This window comes from Rhea pennata, chromosome 1 (genome assembly GCF_028389875.1).
Source record: "Rhea pennata isolate bPtePen1 chromosome 1, bPtePen1.pri, whole genome shotgun sequence".
In the NCBI taxonomy this organism is placed as follows: Eukaryota; Metazoa; Chordata; class Aves; order Rheiformes; family Rheidae; genus Rhea; species Rhea pennata.
The window spans coordinates 53,191,790-53,212,554 of record NC_084663.1 but is presented as its reverse complement, the minus strand read 5'-3'; the positions used below and the strand labels follow the sequence as shown (position 1 = coordinate 53,212,554).

General features: G+C 50.1%; 6 protein-coding genes across 6 annotated transcripts; 3 read left to right on the top strand and 3 right to left on the bottom strand.

Moving 5' to 3' along the window:
- The first annotated feature begins 7,344 nt into the window (after positions 1–7,344).
- LOC134146289 (histone H4) lies at positions 7,345–7,692 on the top strand. The gene has a single exon (XM_062586615.1). The coding sequence runs from the start codon at positions 7,345–7,347 to the stop codon at positions 7,654–7,656; it is 312 nt and encodes a 103-aa protein (XP_062442599.1). The 3' UTR covers positions 7,657–7,692.
- A 730-nt stretch (positions 7,693–8,422) lies between these two features.
- LOC134146270 (histone H2A type 2-C) lies at positions 8,423–8,936 on the bottom strand. The gene has a single exon (XM_062586573.1). The coding sequence runs from the start codon at positions 8,892–8,894 to the stop codon at positions 8,505–8,507; it is 390 nt and encodes a 129-aa protein (XP_062442557.1). The 5' UTR covers positions 8,895–8,936; the 3' UTR covers positions 8,423–8,504.
- Positions 8,937–9,713: 777 nt separating this feature from the next.
- On the bottom strand, positions 9,714–10,242 carry LOC134146079 (histone H3). The gene has a single exon (XM_062586261.1). It carries the CDS (start codon positions 10,222–10,224, stop codon positions 9,814–9,816), a length of 411 nt encoding a protein of 136 aa, XP_062442245.1. The 5' UTR covers positions 10,225–10,242; the 3' UTR covers positions 9,714–9,813.
- A 1,187-nt stretch (positions 10,243–11,429) lies between these two features.
- LOC134146123 (histone H2A type 2-C) lies at positions 11,430–11,926 on the top strand. The gene has a single exon (XM_062586333.1). The coding sequence runs from the start codon at positions 11,455–11,457 to the stop codon at positions 11,842–11,844; it is 390 nt and encodes a 129-aa protein (XP_062442317.1). The 5' UTR covers positions 11,430–11,454; the 3' UTR covers positions 11,845–11,926.
- Positions 11,927–12,660: 734 nt separating this feature from the next.
- On the bottom strand, positions 12,661–13,004 carry LOC134146186 (histone H4). The gene has a single exon (XM_062586429.1). It carries the CDS (start codon positions 13,002–13,004, stop codon positions 12,693–12,695), a length of 312 nt encoding a protein of 103 aa, XP_062442413.1. The 3' UTR covers positions 12,661–12,692.
- Positions 13,005–18,031: 5,027 nt separating this feature from the next.
- Positions 18,032–20,516, top strand: LOC134146055 (histone H1.01-like). Its single transcript, XM_062586208.1, has one exon. The coding sequence runs from the start codon at positions 18,048–18,050 to the stop codon at positions 18,720–18,722; it is 675 nt and encodes a 224-aa protein (XP_062442192.1). The 5' UTR covers positions 18,032–18,047; the 3' UTR covers positions 18,723–20,516.
- Positions 20,517–20,765: the final 249 nt, after the last annotated feature.

The following is a 20,765-nucleotide window of genomic DNA, read 5'->3' as shown; positions in this document are numbered from 1 at the left end:
GAGGATAATGACACTAGGCTCACTGGAGAGCTTTTAAGTGGGCATCATTGTAACATTGGCCATATCTAAATAACTTTAAGCCTCCTCACCTTGTGGGAACTCCAGCAGGCCACACTATGTTCAAACGTGCACAAGATCATAATCCAAACTCTTCAAGCCACTTCCACCCAGATACCTATCTCTCTCCAACTTCTGCAGTTATCTATTAAGATCCCATGGCAAAAGCAAGGAGACATATGAAAAACAGCCAACAGCTGGCTCTGCACCTGAGAGATATCAAATGTTCCCATCTCCAGTTTAGGACCTGCCAGTACTTGTTCCCCAGAAAATGAGCTCCAGGTTATATTTAGGTATGTTTGCAATAATGAGAAGTAACATTGCAGTTGGTCTTTTCAAGCATTAGCATGAGAGCTGACCACACTAATATGGTTAATGGGCTGCTCTGTCTGCTGCAGCTGAGTCCAGTGGTCAGTCATTCTGAGACAAATGGAAGAGGTAGAGCTGATATATCTGTGCAGAACAACAACTCTCCTTCCTCCTAGTACAATTTCCAGAGATATTTTGGTGAAGCTCTTTACACTGTTGCTGTCCTAAAATATAAATGCTCCCTGCAGCAGGGATTACACTTATACTACAATGTTACACCCATGCCTTATTTCTCCTCAGTGACTTCGTCCTTCATCCGAGTTACAATGTAATAACCTTTGTGATCAAACCAGCCAGCAGTTTAACAGCTTCTAAGCCTTAACCAAGTAATTTTAAATTGGTACCTACCAAACTACAAACTCGTGGTTCAGCAAGCAAGTCTCTGCCTATGTAATATTAATATTGCCTTGATGCTATTGTTAAGGCTCTTAAGTGTAAAAAGGCCACACAAGGCCTATTTAAGCCAGTGTGTGGCTAAACATCTATAGTGTGCAGGACAAATAGGGTAGGGCGATGGATGACTGTCCCCATAGACTCAGCCTCCTGGAATGTTGCACCCTCCTCCCTGAACTCTTGGTTAAAGGTTTGGGCACGTCCTGTAGCCTCCCTTCATCATTACTGTGGTGTGTTATTTGGGAATTGGAACCCCACAGTCCAAAACCAAGATATGGCAACATTTAGGAGATAATGTGAAGGATGTCCTTCATTGGGAAGGGAAATGTAGGCACAAAAAACCTTCCAGAGCAGCTAATGAGGAAAAAAGATATATTTTGTTGTGTACAGTACAGGAACCTCTATTTTGGGTCAAGTTAACACATTTTTTCCTTTCTTCACACACAGGCAAAGAAAAGGTCCTTACTGTCAGTCAGATATCAAAGAACAGAATTATTAATATCCTAAGGTAAATTGGTCTTCTAAAATGTATCCAAAGACTTGGCAGAGAGTCTTTTGGAGCACCCAGGAATGCTTTGAATGTAGTTGGCTACCAGACATCAAGAATCTGGGGCTCTGAGACAGCTGTACATGTAAGGTAAATCACATTAATAGAAGCTTCTTCAGCCATAGTTCTCTTAAAATAAATAAATGAATAAATCTATCTTCCCAAATCTCTAGTGACTCTGTTTCACATGCATTTATTAACAATAAACACCTCTAAGGAAGGGTACTGCCACAGCTTCTCTCATCAGCACTGAAATCTGACTGCTCCTACAGATGAGCAGCCCACACAGAGCAATGCTGAGAAACTCGCTTTGCATCCAGCTACTCCTGCAAACTTCCTGCCCTCCACCCCTTCCCAGTTGTATGCTAGGGTTCCCAGTTAACTCTGGCAAGTGCAGTGTTGGTCTTGGGAGAGAGCAGCCAGATGGACCTACATGCCCTCCCTCTCCCCCCTCCCCTTCTCCAGCCAGAGCCACCTTTGGTGCTGTGCCACAGGCACTGATGTGACTGGCCACTAGGTACATGTGTGTTGCCAAGCGACCTATTTCTTGCCATGGAGCCAGCAATGATGGCAGCTAAGTGCCACAAAGCCTGGACATCTGCCATCTCAGAGCCACAACACCATCAAGCACCACGTGAGGGTATTCTTGCTAAATAATGCTGCCTTGCCTGTTTTCCTCATTGCTATGGGGGTAAAGCAGGCATTGGCTCTAAATAAAGCTGTTTGCACCACCCTTCCAGAGCAGGAGCATCACGAAGCAGTACAGATGCCTGCACTATTGTCTGCCTGTCTTCCCACAGAAGAAACCAGAAAGCTTTTGAAGAGGCATTCAGTGTGTAAAGGTGCTGAGCTATAGCTCAGCTCATAGCATAGTGTTTTTCATAGCTCAGGCAAGCTATGCGCTGGTGCTGAGGCAGCACTATTCCTGGTTAGGAGGTAATCCAGCCTGCCAGGGACACTGGAAGGGCTGATTGGTTCCTGGATTTCCCCATGATATATAAATAAGGCCTGTCACTGCACTCCTGTGATCAGACAGTGTATAAAGTCAGGAATTTGGCTTCACAGACTGATGAGGATATACCTGTTAAGTGTAGAGACATTCAGAAGGAAGGCCTGGCCATTTCTTATTTAATGTATTTTGCCTGCAACCTGACTCATCTGAGCTGTCCCAGAAACGATGACTGACTTCCATGTAAGTATATGAAGTGCAAACCTTGGTCTTCCTGACATAAATGTTTCTGATTTTGATGCTGAAAAAAACAATGATGTCTTGGTTGGTGGGTATATGACATAAAGAGTAGAATAACAAGCTTTACTTGAGTGTGCTGTTTGAGTCAATGATTTGTAACTTCTTCCAATTAATTATTTGTTTAGTAAGATTAACATGCAAGGCCAACACTGAACAGCTAGTGGAGAGGATCACAATGTGTCCAGCTGTACAATGGTGGAAAGTAAAGAGAAACTAGTTAGTGTTTTGAATTCACCTGAACTGCAATAGGAGGCAGCTGTGAGGAAGGAAACTTCACAGTCTGAAACACCCAAAGGCAAAAAGGTTGTTGAGGAAAGGTACGACTGATCAGTAAGTCAATCCAAGTAATTCTGGTGTTAGTTGTCCAGATCTAATGCATATACATTCAAATAAACATCTTCCTTGAACAAAGGAAAAAAAAAGGCTTCTGCTAAAAGGTTATACCAAAACTCCTAACTGAAGGTAAAAGTCTAATCCCCTTTTGCTTGCTTTATTAATTACCTCAAAGAAAAGAGTCATTAGCATGCTTGGGTGCGAAGGAAGGCTTTCAGGGATTACCTCTCTGAGCCACATCACTGGATAAAGACAACAATATTTGCTTGCATTTGATACTAAGAGGGAAAAATACAGGTTCTCTCACTGCAAAACAATTATTCTGGAATATTTTATTTCATTTTATAATCTATGATTATTTTCTTAACCAGATAATTCTTGAGAGCAGTCTTAACTTCTTAAAAACACTTCTCCCTAGTGTGCTGCTGCCACTTGGTTATATCCTTTTCAGTGTTAAGGAGACACTTGCTCATGCTGGATTGGTTTAACGCCAGGGGAAAGAAGGCATACAGAAGCCTGGAAGATGGCAGGGCATCTCTGTCCTGAATTTAGAAGCATCAGCAAGGTTCCAGAGTGGGGAGAAGTGAATGATCGATAAGTCTGGGGGAGATGTTTCAGATTCCACTGCCCCTTATAATGGATTCTGAACAGAGATTTAAGATTATAACAGAGTAAGAACAGCTTCAGTGATTCCCTTCAAACATTCATCTAGGTCAATACCCCATCCATGACAGTAGCCACCGAAAAAGAACATAGAAAGACAATAGCTGGTATCACAACAAAATGATCCCTTAGACTGTGGTGACTGGTAGACCACGGACCCCCTGAATCACACAGGGTGTTTTTGAAGACAAAAGCCTTGAATGGATTTTTCTTGTGTTTATCAACTGCTTTCTCAGGACATAGCACTTCTCCTTTCCCATGCTTTAGAATGTATCTTTGGCTCAACACGTATGAAAAGCTTGAGAAACAGAGACAGTGGAGGTGGGAGATGAGCAGATGAATGATAGGCATGTATATTACATAGAGTATACACTTCTCAAGGGGAGGGTCATCTATATACAGCCAAGTGTGTTCTCTATATGTATGTTACAGGAAGGACCTGGGAAATGTTTTCTGTTTGCTTTCTATTGCAGACAAAGTGGGACAAGGTGGCAACCAGCATATAGGGTGAGCTGAAACTTCTTCCTGCAGCCAAAGAGAGGTGAAAATATATATCTGAAGGGGAAGGAATGAGAAGGTATTTGAAAGGAGAGAGAAAAAGAAATTAGGAGTCTTCAGGGCCAGGCAAAAATATTCCTGGATAAAATATCTCAGCTGAAAGATGCTGGGAAAAAATGACCTCATCATTATATTTTTAGATCAAATCATTCATACAGACCTTCCTTCCAGGAGTCACAAAGACTGAGGCATAACCAAAGCTAAAGTCAGTGAAACAAAGGTTTTCTAGAATTCACAGATGTCCCTGAACCATTCACCTTGAAGTGATCCCATCTGTGTGTGTGTGGAGAATGTGTGTACTAGACAACGGTAAGACACTCTCTGTGCTGAAGTTAGGCTAATCTCATAGCCCCAGTGGGCCTTGTGCTGCTGAAAGAAGTGCTGTGAGGATAGCCAGCAGGAACTGATGTATCGCTTTAGCAGTCACGATGGCTGCTTCATCTTCAGCCACAATGTTGAATTATATCAGCAAAGAGAAATGTTCTCATTGGCAGTATGCACTGGTGAAAGGAAAACAATACGTGAAAGAAATAATTCTGAGTGGGTAGATAGGCATTATGTCAGATGTTTGACTGTATGGGGCTATCATGTACACAGCTTAAGTATCTAATTTTGTTGTACATTTGGTATGCATGACTAATTTTAATCCAATTAGTAGCAGTGGTCTGAAGGGATATATTATGATTTTAGTGTGACCAAGGCATCTGAGACTTGATATGAAACAACACTCAAGACACAGGATTGAAAATAAAGAGCTTTCTTCAAATCTATGCTGCTGAAGCCCACTGTGGACTTGCCAGTGATGCCACAGTCTAGGAGTCCCACATAGCAAGCTTCTAGAAGATGTACAATTATTTCTGGTCTGGGACAAAGGCTTAGAAGTAGGTTTCTTGATGTTCTTGTTAGTACAAGATCATGCAGGTGACCTTTCACATCTTATATTTAGCAGCTAGTTCTCATGCTACCATTGAGTTCTTCTGATACAAATACTGAGATATGGCTAGTACTACCCGAGCAGCAGCAATATTCAACTCATACATAGTCTAGGTGTTTTGGAGAGATGGCAATTTAGGTCTTTAACAAGAACAGAGCAAGTCTATGATTATCTAGTGAAGAGGTAAGTACTTCTTCCTCATCTGAAAATTTGTCATCTCTTATTTGCACGTTAGTCCTATTTCAGGCTCTTCTGTATCAATTTGTTGCATCAAAGTCACTTAAACTGAGAAATGGCTCAACTGTCATACAGACGAGTTATATGAGAATGAACAATAGAAAGGCTTGGTGACTATACAGGGTGTTGTGAATGTAATACGCTAGAAGACCTGAAGCCTAGATATACAGTAGCCTGGTGGGCAGTGACCTCTCTGATATTATTCTCAAGAGTAGAGCAATATGCCCAGATATTCCAGAGAGCTATGTACACAGAACTTCAGTGAGGATAATTCCACACTCACTGATACTCCAGGGAGTTAGAGAGATATGGCTGTGTGCATTACTCTAGTCACAAAGCTTTATTACATTATTACATGCCACATTCATTTATGAAATGAGGAAGGCCTACGCTGGGATTCGTACATTTGCAGGGACACCAAACCCAAACTGTTCGCTGTGAACAGTAAGCATGGTGAACACTTAACTAGGCTTTGGATAAGCTATTTTATCCTAGAAAACTGTAGCTACTTGTTATTAGTACTAATAAAATCTCACAATATATATAGATGAAGTTTAAACTTCTGTAAGACCTGGTTATATGTGCATGAAAACATATTACTTTCACACAATTCATTGCTACTCACCCACTTATCTTCCTGGCTCAACAAGTGGGAGAAAAGAAAAAAAAGAAGAAAAAAATAATAAAAAAAAGGAGTAAGAGGAAAATACCATCCATGACATGGTTCATGTGGATTAGGAGCAGCAGTTATTTGTTGGACCAACATATCATGTTGCTTTGGAAGACATGAAAGTACGACCCCACCCATGAGACCAATAGTTAACCTAATCGTGAAGTCAAAAAAAAAGTTGACAAAAGCAGTAATGGAATAGAAAGATAACATAGCAAATAACTATGAAGAATAAAATATTTACAGTAACGATAATATTGTTGATCTTAACTTGCAAATGAAAAACAGCTCCAAATACCAGAAATCCTTAGTGAAGAAAAGTAATGTAAGTTTAAAATACTTAAATATCTGAGAAGATAAATGCCTTAATCATACCATACTGTATATTCATACAATGTAAAAAAAATACATCCGGATGTTCAATGTATTGGGGAAAAAAATATGAAGACTATTAACTAAAGCCAGGGAAATGGCAGGTTTACTCTTCAGCAGATACCCCTCTAAGCTTTAGAATGTTTTCCACTCCTGATATTCTTGAGGGCAAGCCCAGACTTATCTGTTAAGCACTATGCTGCAAGGAAAAAAAAGAAAAACAAACAAGAAGCTCTCTGCCTTGTAAATAAGGGTTTGCTACTTCTCAGCAAAAAGAATAAACATTATCACAAATAAAAAAGATTAATATTTTTTGAAAATATACATATTTCACATATACATATTTTACATATTTTCAAAAAATAAAAAAGAATGAAACAAAGATTATGGGGAAAAAAAGTGTTTGAAATGAGGATAACAAAGATGGGGGCAGTCAGAGCAGGGCGGCTCCGCAGCCCTTGCTGCGCCGCGCCCCCTCTGTGCCGGCGCTCGGCCCAGGCCCGCGCCCGCTCGCTCCGCGGGGGCCGCAGCCCCGGCACCCGCCAGCGCAGGGGCGCGCTCGGCCCGCGGCGCCCCCGCTGGCACCGCCGCCGCTGCGGGCGCCGAGCAGGGAGCTCACGGCCGGCCGAGGGAGCGAGCCGGCCCCGGCACAGAGCAGAGGCTGCCGGGGCGCCGGTAGGCAAGGCGGGGGCGGCGGAGGTGAGCGGGGTGCGGGGAGGCGCCCGCAGGCGGCGGAGGGAGGAGCGCGCTCCCGCCACCCCCTCCCGCCCCTCCCGGCTCGCCCCCCGCCCCGGCAGCGAGCGCCGGGCGGGCGGGCAGGGGCGAGGCGCGGCCTGCAGCACCCGCCTTCCGGCCCGCCCACCGCCCGCCCCTGCTTCCAATCAGGTCGGACCGCTGGCCATAAAGGGCGCGGCGCGGAAGCGGCGGCCGCTGAGAGCTACAGGCGGGCGGCGGGGGTCGTGATGTCTGGCAGAGGCAAGGGCGGGAAGGGGCTCGGCAAGGGGGGCGCCAAGCGCCACCGCAAGGTGCTGCGCGACAACATCCAGGGCATCACCAAGCCGGCCATCCGGCGCCTGGCGCGCCGCGGCGGCGTGAAGCGCATCTCGGGGCTCATCTACGAGGAGACGCGCGGCGTGCTCAAGGTGTTCCTGGAGAACGTGATCCGCGACGCCGTCACGTACACGGAGCACGCCAAGCGCAAGACGGTTACGGCCATGGACGTGGTGTACGCCCTGAAGCGCCAGGGTCGCACCCTCTACGGCTTCGGCGGTTAAGCTAGTGTCAGGAGCGGTCGCGCATCTACAACCCAAAGGCTCTTCTAAGAGCCACCCACTTTGTTCCTCGGAAGGAGCTGGGTCGCGTGTAAGCTGGTGAGGTTGAGGCGTGCTGAGCGAGCTACGGTTTCGTTTCTTCGCTGAGCCCTTCCCTGCCTCTGCTGCTTCCCCACGCCGCACGCGCAGGCACGCCGCAGTGTGCGGCGGAAGTGGAGCCGAGACCGGCTACCCCCCGCCCCGGCCGGGTGTTGCGTATCTACCCCGAAGCGCCCCCGCCGCTTCTTTCGCCTCCCCCAGCGGAGAAAGCGGAGCCTTCTCGCTTCTTGCTCGCGACTCGCGCTGCCAGTGGGAGGCAAGCAGCTGCTGCGCTGACCCCACGGGCGGCGCCTTGCTATCGCGCATGGCCGATACGGGCTTTGCTATCTCGCTCCGCAGCCGGGCCGGCTGCTTCCTCCGGCTGCCAGCGGCTTAAGCGCCCGCGCTCTTTCAAAAAGCCCGCGCCGAGCAACGACTGGCCCGCGGCCGTTTCCGCGCCCCCGCCGCGGACCCTGTCCGCCAACCCCGCTCAGCGGGAAACGCAACGCTCCGCCCGCTGACCGGCTCGGGGGCCAGCGGTCCCGACAAAACCCACCTCGTCGCGGCGGCGCTCGAGCGCTCCAACCGCACCCGGGCGGCCCAAAGGGGAAGAGCGCCCGCGCCACAAAGCTGCGCCCCACGGCAAGCACGCGCCCCTCCCTACCCCGTTGACCCCCTCAGCAGCGCATCGAGCTCTTTCACGACACTGTGGGTGGCTCTGAAAAGAGCCTTTGGGTTTTGCTTCTCTGCTCCGGGCGCTTCCCCGCTGCCGATTACTTGCTCTTGGCCTTGTGGCTCTCCGTCTTCTTGGGCAGCAGCACCGCCTGGATGTTGGGCAGCACGCCGCCCTGCGCGATCGTCACCTTGCCCAGCAGCTTGTTGAGCTCCTCGTCGTTGCGGATGGCCAGCTGCAGGTGGCGCGGGATGATGCGCGTCTTCTTGTTGTCGCGCGCCGCGTTGCCCGCCAGCTCCAGGATCTCGGCCGTCAGGTACTCCAGCACGGCCGCCAGGTACACGGGGGCGCCGGCGCCCACCCGCTCCGCGTAGTTGCCCTTGCGCAGCAGCCGGTGCACGCGGCCCACGGGGAACTGGAGGCCGGCCCGCGACGAGCGCGACTTGGCCTTGGCCCGCGCCTTCCCGCCCTGCTTCCCGCGTCCCGACATTCTCTTGCTGCTACCTTACTCGTTCGCTCGCCCCACACCAAACTCCTACTAACCCAACAGCAAAGACCGTGTTGCCGCCGCCCTGAAGCCCGCCCTTATATCCCTTCCCCTCGCCGCGGCCAGCCGCTCCTGATAGGCCCAGGCGCCGCTCGGGGCACGCACAGCCAATGGCGAGGCGAATCTCGTCCCTCGCCAATCGCCACGGCCACTGCGGCTCCCGCCGCCCCGCCCCGCGCTCTCCCCGCGGCCAATGCCGGCGGGGGGCGGCTCCAGCACGCAGCCGCGGCTCCCGCCCCCCGCCCGCTCCCCCGCCGCGGCAGCCCGGCCCCGGGAGGCCGCTCCCTCGGGGCGCCCGGGCGCACCTGGGGGAGGGCAGGCGGAGGGACGGGGGGAGGGAGCGGCTGCCGGGAAGATGGGGGAGACGCGGCAAAATCTCCCCCTGTTGTTCCTTACCCGGTCCTTTCCTACCACGGATTTCACCGCTTACAACGCCGGGATGCCCCGAAGTTCTCTAACCTCCCGAAAACGCACCTGCATCTTTGCAGAAATAAATATACACAGGAAAAGCCGCACACGCACATGCAGCCTCAGAACAACGCCGTCTTTGAACACACCCGCCTCTTTCCAAGCACATCTTTGAAGGCTTAAAACCAACTGTAATTCAGCAATTTTACGAGCTTTTTTCTTCTGCTTTTAAGATATTTTTTTCTTAAATAAACGGCTTTAAAGAAATGCATACGGATCACATGATAAAAAACTATTAATTTTCTTATCTTTGGAAATCTAAAGACTATTGATTTTATTTTTCAGTTTCCCAAGAGTGTAACAGCTCCTTTTATTGTACATGGAGTGGCTCTTAAAAGAGCCTTTTAATTGTTGGAGAATGTGTTTTAGATCACAAGTGCTGTTCTTAATACTTTTATGCACGCTCACCGCGGATGCGGCGGGCCAGCTGGATGTCCTTGGGCATGATGGTGACACGCTTGGCGTGGATGGCGCACAGGTTGGTGTCCTCGAAGAGCCCCACCAGGTAGGCCTCGCTCGCCTCCTGCAGCGCCATGACGGCCGAGCTCTGGAAGCGCAGGTCCGTCTTGAAGTCCTGCGCGATCTCGCGCACCAGGCGCTGGAAGGGCAGCTTGCGGATCAGCAGCTCCGTGGACTTCTGGTAGCGCCGGATCTCGCGCAGCGCCACCGTGCCGGGCCGGTAGCGGTGCGGCTTCTTCACGCCGCCCGTGGCCGGCGCGCTCTTGCGGGCCGCCTTGGTGGCCAGCTGCTTGCGCGGCGCCTTCCCGCCCGTCGACTTCCGCGCCGTCTGCTTCGTGCGCGCCATGGCTCAAGCAACAGCAACTTCTCCAAAGACAGATAATAATAACGTAGTACTGGAAAAACAGCGGTATATATAGTGCCAATCCCTTTCCTGATAGGTGGAGAGCTACATGCCGAATTTCATTGGTCAATTCAAGTTTAAAATTCCCGCCTTTCGTATGTAGTGCCCGCCCTTTGACGTCATTTTTCCTCCTATAAAATATAGAACAAAGACAGAAACTTGCTTTTTTGTTTGCTTTAGTCCAAAAAAACACGCACTCGTGTTTCAGAGCCTTTTACGTATTTCTTTCCTAAACAGCTTAAAGTTACTCTGTTTCTAACGCAGTAAATTATTTTTTCCTTTTTTTATTTTCATTTACATCTGTAACTTAGATTCTTGATCTGCCACCCACCCCTCTGAGACTTAACCCAAACTGAAAGACTTTCCTGCAGGTATTGGAATGCACAAAAGTAACATTCAAAACACAGAATATAGAGATGGAAAAGGAAAGAGTAAAAAATGCAATGGACAAAAGCCGTGCACTGAGACCTTCTATTAAAAATGAAACCAAAACCCACGATCGTTACTTTAAAAATGAAAATATGTGCATAAAGGCAAAGATGTGCTTGGAAAGAGGCGGGTGTGTTCAAAGACGGCGTTGTTCTGAGGCTGCATGTGCGTGTGCGGCTTTTCCTGTGTATATTTATTTCTGCAAAGATGCAGGTGCGTTTTCGGGAGGTTAGAGAACTTCGGGGCATCCCGGCGTTGTAAGCGGTGAAATCCGTGGTAGGAAAGGACCGGGTAAGGAACAACAGGGGGAGATTTTGCCGCGTCTCCCCCATCTTCCCGGCAGCCGCTCCCTCCCCCCGTCCCTCCGCCTGCCCTCCCCCAGGTGCGCCCGGGCGCCCCGAGGGAGCGGCCTCCCGGGGCCGGGCTGCCGCGGCGGGGGAGCGGGCGGGGGGCGGGAGCCGCGGCTGCGTGCTGGAGCCGCCCCCCGCCGGCATTGGCCGCGGGGAGAGCGCGGGGCGGGGCGGCGGGAGCCGCAGTGGCCGTGGCGATTGGCGAGGGACGAGATTCGCCTCGCCATTGGCTGTGCGTGCCCCGAGCGGCGCCTGGGCCTATCAGGAGCGGCTGGCCGCGGCGAGGGGAAGGGATATAAGGGCGGGCTTCAGGGCGGCGGCAACACGGTCTTTGCTGTTGGGTTAGTAGGAGTTTGGTGTGGGGCGAGCGAACGAGTAAGGTAGCAGCAAGAGAATGTCGGGACGCGGGAAGCAGGGCGGGAAGGCGCGGGCCAAGGCCAAGTCGCGCTCGTCGCGGGCCGGCCTCCAGTTCCCCGTGGGCCGCGTGCACCGGCTGCTGCGTAAGGGCAACTACGCGGAGCGGGTGGGCGCCGGCGCCCCCGTGTACCTGGCGGCCGTGCTGGAGTACCTGACGGCCGAGATCCTGGAGCTGGCGGGCAACGCGGCGCGCGACAACAAGAAGACGCGCATCATCCCGCGCCACCTGCAGCTGGCCATCCGCAACGACGAGGAGCTCAACAAGCTGCTGGGCAAGGTGACGATCGCGCAGGGCGGCGTGCTGCCCAACATCCAGGCGGTGCTGCTGCCCAAGAAGACGGAGAGCCACAAGGCCAAGAGCAAGTAATCGGCAGCGGGGAAGCGCCCGGAGCAGAGAAGCAAAACCCAAAGGCTCTTTTCAGAGCCACCCACAGTGTCGTGAAAGAGCTCGATGCGCTGCTGAGGGGGTCAACGGGGTAGAGAGGGGCGCGTGCTTGCCGTGGGGCGCAGCTTTGTGGCGCGGGCGCTCTTCCCCTTTGGGCCGCCCGGGTGCGGTTGGAGCGCTCGAGCGCCGCCGCGACGAGGTGGGTTTTGTCGGGACCGCTGGCCCCCGAGCCGGTCAGCGGGCGGAGCGTTGCGTTTCCCGCTGAGCGGGGTTGGCGGACAGGGTCCGCGGCGGGGGCGCGGAAACGGCCGCGGGCCAGTCGTTGCTCGGCGCGGGCTTTTTGAAAGAGCGCGGGCGCTTAAGCCGCTGGCAGCCGGAGGAAGCAGCCGGCCCGGCTGCGGAGCGAGATAGCAAAGCCCGTATCGGCCATGCGCGATAGCAAGGCGCCGCCCGTGGGGTCAGCGCAGCAGCTGCTTGCCTCCCACTGGCAGCGCGAGTCGCGAGCAAGAAGCGAGAAGGCTCCGCTTTCTCCGCTGGGGGAGGCGAAAGAAGCGGCGGGGGCGCTTCGGGGTAGATACGCAACACCCGGCCGGGGCGGGGGGTAGCCGGTCTCGGCTCCACTTCCGCCGCACACTGCGGCGTGCCTGCGCGTGCGGCGTGGGGAAGCAGCGGAGGCAGGGAAGGGCTCAGCAAAGAAACGAAACCGTAGCTCGCTCAGCACGCCTCAACCTCACCAGCTTACACGCGACCCAGCTCCTTCCGAGGAACAAAGTGGGTGGCTCTTAGAAGAGCCTTTGGGTTGTAGATGCGCGACCGCTCCTGACACTAGCTTAACCGCCGAAGCCGTAGAGGGTGCGACCCTGGCGCTTCAGGGCGTACACCACGTCCATGGCCGTAACCGTCTTGCGCTTGGCGTGCTCCGTGTACGTGACGGCGTCGCGGATCACGTTCTCCAGGAACACCTTGAGCACGCCGCGCGTCTCCTCGTAGATGAGCCCCGAGATGCGCTTCACGCCGCCGCGGCGCGCCAGGCGCCGGATGGCCGGCTTGGTGATGCCCTGGATGTTGTCGCGCAGCACCTTGCGGTGGCGCTTGGCGCCCCCCTTGCCGAGCCCCTTCCCGCCCTTGCCTCTGCCAGACATCACGACCCCCGCCGCCCGCCTGTAGCTCTCAGCGGCCGCCGCTTCCGCGCCGCGCCCTTTATGGCCAGCGGTCCGACCTGATTGGAAGCAGGGGCGGGCGGTGGGCGGGCCGGAAGGCGGGTGCTGCAGGCCGCGCCTCGCCCCTGCCCGCCCGCCCGGCGCTCGCTGCCGGGGCGGGGGGCGAGCCGGGAGGGGCGGGAGGGGGTGGCGGGAGCGCGCTCCTCCCTCCGCCGCCTGCGGGCGCCTCCCCGCACCCCGCTCACCTTCGCCGCCCCCGCCTTGCCTACCGGCGCCCCGGCAGCCTCTGCTCTGTGCCGGGGCCGGCTCGCTCCCTCGGCCGGCCGTGAGCTCCCTGCTCGGCGCCCGCAGCGGCGGCGGTGCCAGCGGGGGCGCCGCGGGCCGAGCGCGCCCCTGCGCTGGCGGGTGCCGGGGCTGCGGCCCCCGCGGAGCGAGCGGGCGCGGGCCTGGGCCGAGCGCCGGCACAGAGGGGGCGCGGCGCAGCAAGGGCTGCGGAGCCGCGCTGCTCTGACTGCCCACTTGAAGATTTAATTGTCGCTTAATCTACTTTATGTGCAAAAGTTAAAAACTTCAGTAAATATCCAAACAGAAATGGCAAGCTAACTTAGACTGCTGGAGCATAGCGTAATCTGATTTAGGGGGGTCTGCAGAGCTTCTATATTTCATATGAAATCTCGGAAATTCTTCCTCAGTTATCTTTGCTGGCTTCTACTGTCAGTATCTAGTCATTATGTGGCTGTTGAAATATTTCTTTTTGTCATGTAAGTGATCAGTTGAAGGCTTTGGCAACCATGGTGTTAAAGGGCATTAGGAGCTTCCAGAATTGGGAAAGTGTGTCTTTTACCACAAGAACAAATTAACATTTTCTGTTAATATAATCAAAGAAACATCCTGTTAAGTTCTTGTTACATTTTTTTTCCAGATTGAGTTGTTTCCCCTAAAAGTAAAATGACAGCAATGTTGTAATTGAGTTCGGAGAAATCAGCATATCATTTCTTTCTGTGAATAAAGACTTAGATTGAGGACTTCAGTAAAGTATTCAGCATAAGAGGTTGGACAGTGATATAGTAACAAAAATCAATCTAATTAGTATCAATGGAGTTGAGGAACTCTGCTGCTTTTTCTGCATTGTGAAAAAGAGTCAGAAAGAGAGAGAGTGCATTAGCAACTTCTCGAGCAGTCTTGACTTCACTTGCTACTGGACAGAAACATTATCTGTTTTTTCCACACTTGAAGTTGCCAAAGGGCAATAGCTGCCTGCTGTTTGTGGGCAAGGAAGCCTCATTTCAAGTCTTAACCCTGTACTTCTAGCAGGAGCTCTAATCTGCCTTTTAGGAAAATGTTATTAGGCATCTTTGGGGATCTGAGACCTGCAGAAGAATTCTATCTTTCTAGCTCATGCTTATTCTTAGATCAATACTGTGGTCTGTGTGTAAATTGTTTCTTCTGTTATCCTCTCTCTTCTGTCTTGGAGATAGCCCCAGCACCTGCTACTATGTCTGATGCTGTAGTAGAAACTTCTTGCTGCTCACAGAAGATAAATAAAAATAAAAGTTCTAGTCCTTTGGAGGCAGAGGCAGTTTCCTGAAGAGCAATGTTTTAATCCTCCAAGAGTGCTGCAGAAACAAGGCTAGAGACAGCAGAAGTTTTCATCAGTATTTGGATAGTTTTTCTGCAATTCAAAAATGGTTTTGTTTCCTAATTAAGAGGCATTTTCTGTTACAAGAAAGGGAGGGGGATAGGAAAGTCGTCTGATCATTTTGTAGTGTATATCCCACCATGAACTATGGCCAATACCCAGCAATATGGCAAGAGAGTGAAGTAAGACTACCCTGCAATCCTGAATATATCAAGTCTAGACCCTCACTATTGTGGAAGCCACAGTTCATGGTGTGGAAATCAACTTCCTCTCATCTGTGCATGGTGACACTGAAGTATTTCATCAGCATTTATTACCGGCATTTTTCTGTCCTAGTAAATCAGTGTATGAAAGAAAACTTTGAGAGTCTCTGTCAGTAGAAACAAAGAGAAACAACTGAAGTCTATGATTTTTGTAAAGAAAAGGTAGCAATTACTCTAAGTTTGCTGAACATTAGGACGTCTGTGCTAGCAGCTTTAAAAGAAGGCATTAAAATACAGGGAGACAATCACTTTTACTGTCTAGTGTTCTTTTCTGGATTAGGAGCTAGGCTTGATGTTCAGTTCAGGTAACCAATCTGGATAAAGTTGAGCTAGTCTGAAGTTAAAGTGGATGATGCAGAAACTGAATGTACCTTAGGACTATGTTAGTTGACACAACTCCAGCCCTGGATAGCATACACATGGAAATGCCCACAGTGTGGAAGGCAGTTGGTTTTATTCTCTTTTAATCTCTTTTTATTATATACAATAGTTCTGTGAACTTTTCTTTAACATAAGACTCCTGTCGATGGGCTTATTTTTCCCAGTCATTTTTAAATGAAATGATAGGATTTCTCTATATTCCTGTGCTAATAAAGTGGAAATCTTAACTTCCAAAATACAATGTTTATTCCTTGAACTAGAAAGTAAAAAACTCTGGTTTTCTCACAAAATTTCAGAACTTTTATTGGCACTTACTGATTCCTAAATGGAAGGGAAGAAGAATGGAAGCATAAGACTGAAATATATCTTCTACTCAAAGAAATAATATCTCAAGGCCTAGGAAAGCCTTCATGCTGTACCTGTGTAACTGAATTCCCTGTTTGTGCACATGCTCTCTGTCTTGTCAAATGTTTGTAATGGCTGGAAATCACACTTTTAAAATATTTCACATATTAGGCGACTGGATTATGGCTTTCCAGACTGCAAGAAAGGCTGAGATTTGTTGTACTGGTATTCTACATTGTTTCTACAGTGGTTGTAAAATAAAATCTTAGCCTAGAATGACTGAGAAATTAAAACCCACTTAGAGTATTTGGATTGTTGTAGCATATTATACTTAAAAGTCCAGCTGCAAAATGTAGCTGAATAAAATCATCAGAGGGAGGCAAATGATCTGTGAATTGATTCAACACTCAAGACTGTCTTCCAGTTTGTGCTCATTCCTAGCTTGACCTATGTTCGAGGGGAGCTGAAAATGTTTTCTCTTGCGAGAACCCATAACCTGATATTATCAGTTTGTCTTGTCTTAGTTATTGACTTATGAATATGGAGTGAAATAATCTTCTATGTCTAGAAATGCATCTTGCGTAAACCAGTGAAGGGTTTGGGAGCTCAGATTCAGATTTCTTAAGTACAATGCAGTTTCCAAATAAGTTAAGAAGGAGTCATGATACTGAAACTTAGAAACAGTAACTTATTTATTTATTTCCAGGAATAAAATTCCCGGAAATTTCCAGGAATAGACATTCTAGGAAATGCCTCTCTTTAAGAAGAAATAATTCTTTAAGAAAACATTCAGAAGGGTCGTTTAACACTCCTGTTTTGTTTTGTTTCCACTTAACAGAATAAACTTTTATGAAATAGTTGCTCCTGTTTCTCGGAGATAACCATTTTCAGCAAAACACGTGTAATCAGGAAAGAATATTACATTTCTCTGTTCTCAAGTGGAGATTCAAGATAGCGTGTATGTGTATTTTGAGTTACAGGCCGCTGAAACACTATGCTCTCCCGTTATTTAATTTATCCTGTTATATTTTCTTTTAACCATGAATTAGGGCTGTTTCCTCGGGGTTTTTTGTGAGCTGATGGTAACCTAAGAGTTAATGTGTGAAATACCGTACTATTGCAAGTAGGCTGCTAACTGTTTCATAGCAATGTTTTCATTGCAAGAAAACAATCTACAGTTAAAGAGGAAGGTGGAAATTTAAAGCGGTTAAAGTTACAACTCGTCTTTACTTGGAATATCGAGTTACAACTGCCTAAGAAAAGAGACTTGTATGAAATGATTTAAATTCTTATCTTACTCCTGAAAGGATCAAAGAGATAAATCATAGGGTGCTATTATCAGTGCAATACACTTCCAACAACAGCACTCATTCACTAGAAGAGATCAACCAGTTTTGCATAACAATGTATCCTGATGAAAGAACATACCTCTCAAAGGAATGAATTTTCAGCTTTAGCTTTGCCTAGTTCAAGTTTCCTTCCAGCCTGATTCTATTTTATACTAAATTTTAAAAACTCCTGTTATAAATATTTTTATATATATATTATTAAAAATAAAGGGGGTATATAACAACAGTAATTACCTTGCCTCTGGAATATAAGAAACAGAAGGTACCTTCTCCCCTCCCCACGCCCCAAAAGACGCTGTGTTGAAAGCACAGTGACATGAGCATCAGCCTTCAAAGAGGGGCGTCTTGATTGTTTTTCCACTGGGAAACTTAAGCAAGCGTAAAGTAACATCGTCTTTAACGCACACTACTAAAGCACAAACATCTCTCCAAAAGGCACTAGTTAATTTCTCTTGAAAGACCACGAACAATTACTTCAACGTGCTTGGCTGATTTCGGAGGGAGCCAGCTCTGCATCCGCGTCTGGGACCACGCTGCAAGGCTGTGTTACTTCCTATGCTTTAACGCCAATTTTCCCTGAGACCTACTGTTCAAAACACTCCCTTTTCTGTCCTGACTTGGAGAAAACTATCTAAAGCATAAGTTTTCATGTTGGTTGTCCTGATATTGCCGATAGTATAATTTTAATTTAGCAGATAAAACGAAAGTTTCTTGCTCCCTAGGTCTCTGCGGCTCCGCGCCGCAGAGTTTCTTGGGTCCCTTTTCCCTCGTTCCTTCGTCCTCCAAGGAGAAACTCCTTTCCTTGGAAGGACCAACTTTGCCATACTCCCCTGCAAGAAACGGGGTGAGTCGGTGTTCAGTTTCGGGGAGAAAAGGCATTTTGGGGATCTGGAAGAAACACAGCTGGAGCCGGCGGCGCGGCGGCCGGCGGCGGGCGGGCTCGGCCGCGAACCAATCAGCGCCCGCCTCGCCGCTATAAATGGGGGCGGCGGCGCCCGGCGCCGCTATTGTTCCCGCTGGCTCTGCAGGAGGCGCCGCTGCTGCCGCCATGTCCGAGACTGCTCCCGTCGCCGCGCCCGATGTGGCCGCCGCTGCCGCTGTTCCGGCCAAGGCCGCCGCCACCGCCAAGAAGCCGAAGAAGGCGGCGGGCGGCTCCAAAGCCCGCAAGCCCTCGGGCCCCAGCGTCACCGAGCTGATCACCAAGGCCGTGTCCGCCTCCAAGGAGCGCAAGGGGCTCTCCCTGGCCGCCCTTAAGAAAGCGCTAGCAGCGGGTGGTTACGACGTGGAGAAGAGTAACAGCCGCATCAAGCTGGGGCTCAAGAGCCTCGTCAGCAAGGGCACCCTGGTGCAGACCAAGGGCACCGGCGCCTCCGGCTCTTTCAAACTGAACAAGAAGCCGGGCGAGACGAAAGAAAAAGCCCCGAAGAAGCGGGCAGCGGCAGCCAAGCCCAAGAAGCCGGCAGCCAAGAAGCCAGCGAGCACCGCCAAGAAGCCGAAGAAGGCAGCGGCAGTGAAGAAGAGCCCTAAGAAAGCCAAGAAGCCAGCGGCTGCTGCGCCTAAAAAAGCGGCTAAAAGCCCCAAAAAGGCAGCCAAGGCTGCAAAGCCCAAGAAGGCAGCGAAGAGTCCGGCTAAGGGGAAAGCGGTGAAGCCGAAGGCTGCTAAGCCTAAGGCGGCCAAGCCTAAAGCAGCCAAGACAAAGAAGGCAGCGCCTAAGAAGAAGTAAATGATATTGGACAAGTCCAGTCTGCCTGGCAGACAAACCCAACGGCTCTTTTAAGAGCCACCCAAGTTTGCCAAGAAAAGATCTGAAACGCTTATTTTTTTTTTCTAGCATATTCCTAATTCTTATGCCTAACTTGGTTTCTTACTGTTCTCGTTTTTTTGCCGATTAGATTAATGCTACCATTGTATGCCGTATATGTTCTCTACCGGTGCCGCGTACCTCCGTACCAGTGTTTACAACGGCGTGGGGAAGGTCTAGCACAGTTCAGCAACTCCCCGCAGGCGCGAGGGAAGATTCACGCAAGTTGCGAAGAGTCAGTGCGAGCTCAACTTACGAACGCTGGACGTGCCGAGCTTACGGTGACGGCCCGGCTCCTGCGCGGCTTCCTGCGCTCATCTCTTCCCCTTTTGGACTGCGGGGGTGAGGAGCAGCGCTCGGATGCGCGCCCAGGAGCGCTGCTGATTTCGAAAAGCCCGCGCTGCGCGAAGATTGGCCCAGGCTCTCAAGGCTTTTCTGATGCACCGGGGATTTCGGGTTATATAGACGCCCCGCTTCTAACCCAACACGTACAGGCTTCCCCTGCACAGCGGAAGAGGTTAATGAACTTCCTGTGTACGTGTTTACCTTCCCTGCTACAGTCTTTCTCGCTTCACCTAAAATCTGTCGCCTGAAAACTCATCACTCCCCATGGAAATCTCTGGGCGAAGCGGCTCCGAGCGGCACGAATGCTTTCTGCCACCTTTTGAGCAGTCCGTGGTGCTGCCCGCCCTCGCCTGCACCTTTGGGGGAGGTGGAGGGGGGGGGGAAGGGACTTCGCGCTCCGCGGCTGCCAGGCTCGTCCCGCCCCGGGTGCCCTGGGGCTCGTTTCCGCCGCGGAGCATCCCAGAGGCGCCGCGAGGTTGCGGCAGAAACTGGGGGGGGGGGGGGGGAGGTGGCTCCGGCGCGTCTCTCCCTGCCCTCCCGCACGGACCCTCCCAACTTTCCTCCCTGAAGCCACTCTTTCTTTATTTTTTTTCCCTCTCCTCCCTTTCCCTATCTATTGACCTGGCCTTTCTTTCTTCACCTTTATTATTTTCAAGAAATATTCCCTCACGTCCTTAAGAATCGTTCAGGAAAACAATAAGAATAAACGCTGCGTTTCCTCGCTTTCAGTCATAATGTTGATATATCACCGCTTCCCTGGCAGGTAGGAGAAGGAGGAATTCCGGGAATTTTCTGCGCAGGTCCTAATTCAGATGCGTGACCTCAAGTCAGTAGCTGATAACCCCCTATTTCCGAAGTGCTTTTCAGAATACAGTGTTTCTACAGTTCGGAGGAGAAATCGTGGGATCAGATTTTGCCGTCTTTCACGCATTCGTCTTTTTGCAACGAATGTCAATGTCCTAAACGCCTGTACTGAGGGAATCAAATACAAAATAGAGCCTCTCTTCAGCCCTCTTCCTCAAAAGCTGTTGTTGTTAGGTTTTTTTCTGCAGTTTTCACTCAGACTGCATCTGTGGGTGCTTCTATGGGTGTGTGGATTTTTTCTCCCCTCTGCTTTGCTCAGGTGTAGTTCTTTTTCTACGAGCAGCCTGACATACATCCCATGCTAGGAGACACTGGACTTTGACTGAGAACAGTCCAACAACAGGTATACTTCTGTGGCAAAGGTGTCATCAGGCTTAATACGTTTTTTCGGAGTGGAGCCTGAAAAGGCAAAAGCCGAATGGTTGTAACGAATTGTGCGAAACAGTATGACACACGTTCCTGTTAATTGAATTCAAATTGACCTCAGCGGGGGCCGCCCTGGAATAAACATTTCAGCCTGTGGAATGTGTCAATGTATTGTAACCCCCTCTCCCCCAGTCTCTTGGAGGAGGAATCAGGGTATTTAATTTCATTTTCTAAGAAGTAAGAAAGACAACACACTGTTATTACCCTTAAAAAAGAAAAAAAAGAAAAAAAAATCAGTTTGAGCAGTTACCACCACAGATATCTCTGCAGTGTATTGTTAAAATTTATGGTATGTTATAATAAGGTGTACTGTGTCACTTAATCCAAGTG

Bases quoted from the DNA above. Each gene is read 5' to 3' on its own strand.
- LOC134146289 (XM_062586615.1), top strand. From the start codon at position 7,345: ATGTCTGGCAGAGGCAAGGGCGGGAAGGGGCTCGGCAAGGGGGGCGCC.
- LOC134146270 (XM_062586573.1), bottom strand. From the start codon at position 8,894: ATGTCGGGACGCGGGAAGCAGGGCGGGAAGGCGCGGGCCAAGGCCAAG.
- LOC134146079 (XM_062586261.1), bottom strand. From the start codon at position 10,224: ATGGCGCGCACGAAGCAGACGGCGCGGAAGTCGACGGGCGGGAAGGCG.
- LOC134146123 (XM_062586333.1), top strand. From the start codon at position 11,455: ATGTCGGGACGCGGGAAGCAGGGCGGGAAGGCGCGGGCCAAGGCCAAG.
- LOC134146186 (XM_062586429.1), bottom strand. From the start codon at position 13,004: ATGTCTGGCAGAGGCAAGGGCGGGAAGGGGCTCGGCAAGGGGGGCGCC.
- LOC134146055 (XM_062586208.1), top strand. From the start codon at position 18,048: ATGTCCGAGACTGCTCCCGTCGCCGCGCCCGATGTGGCCGCCGCTGCC.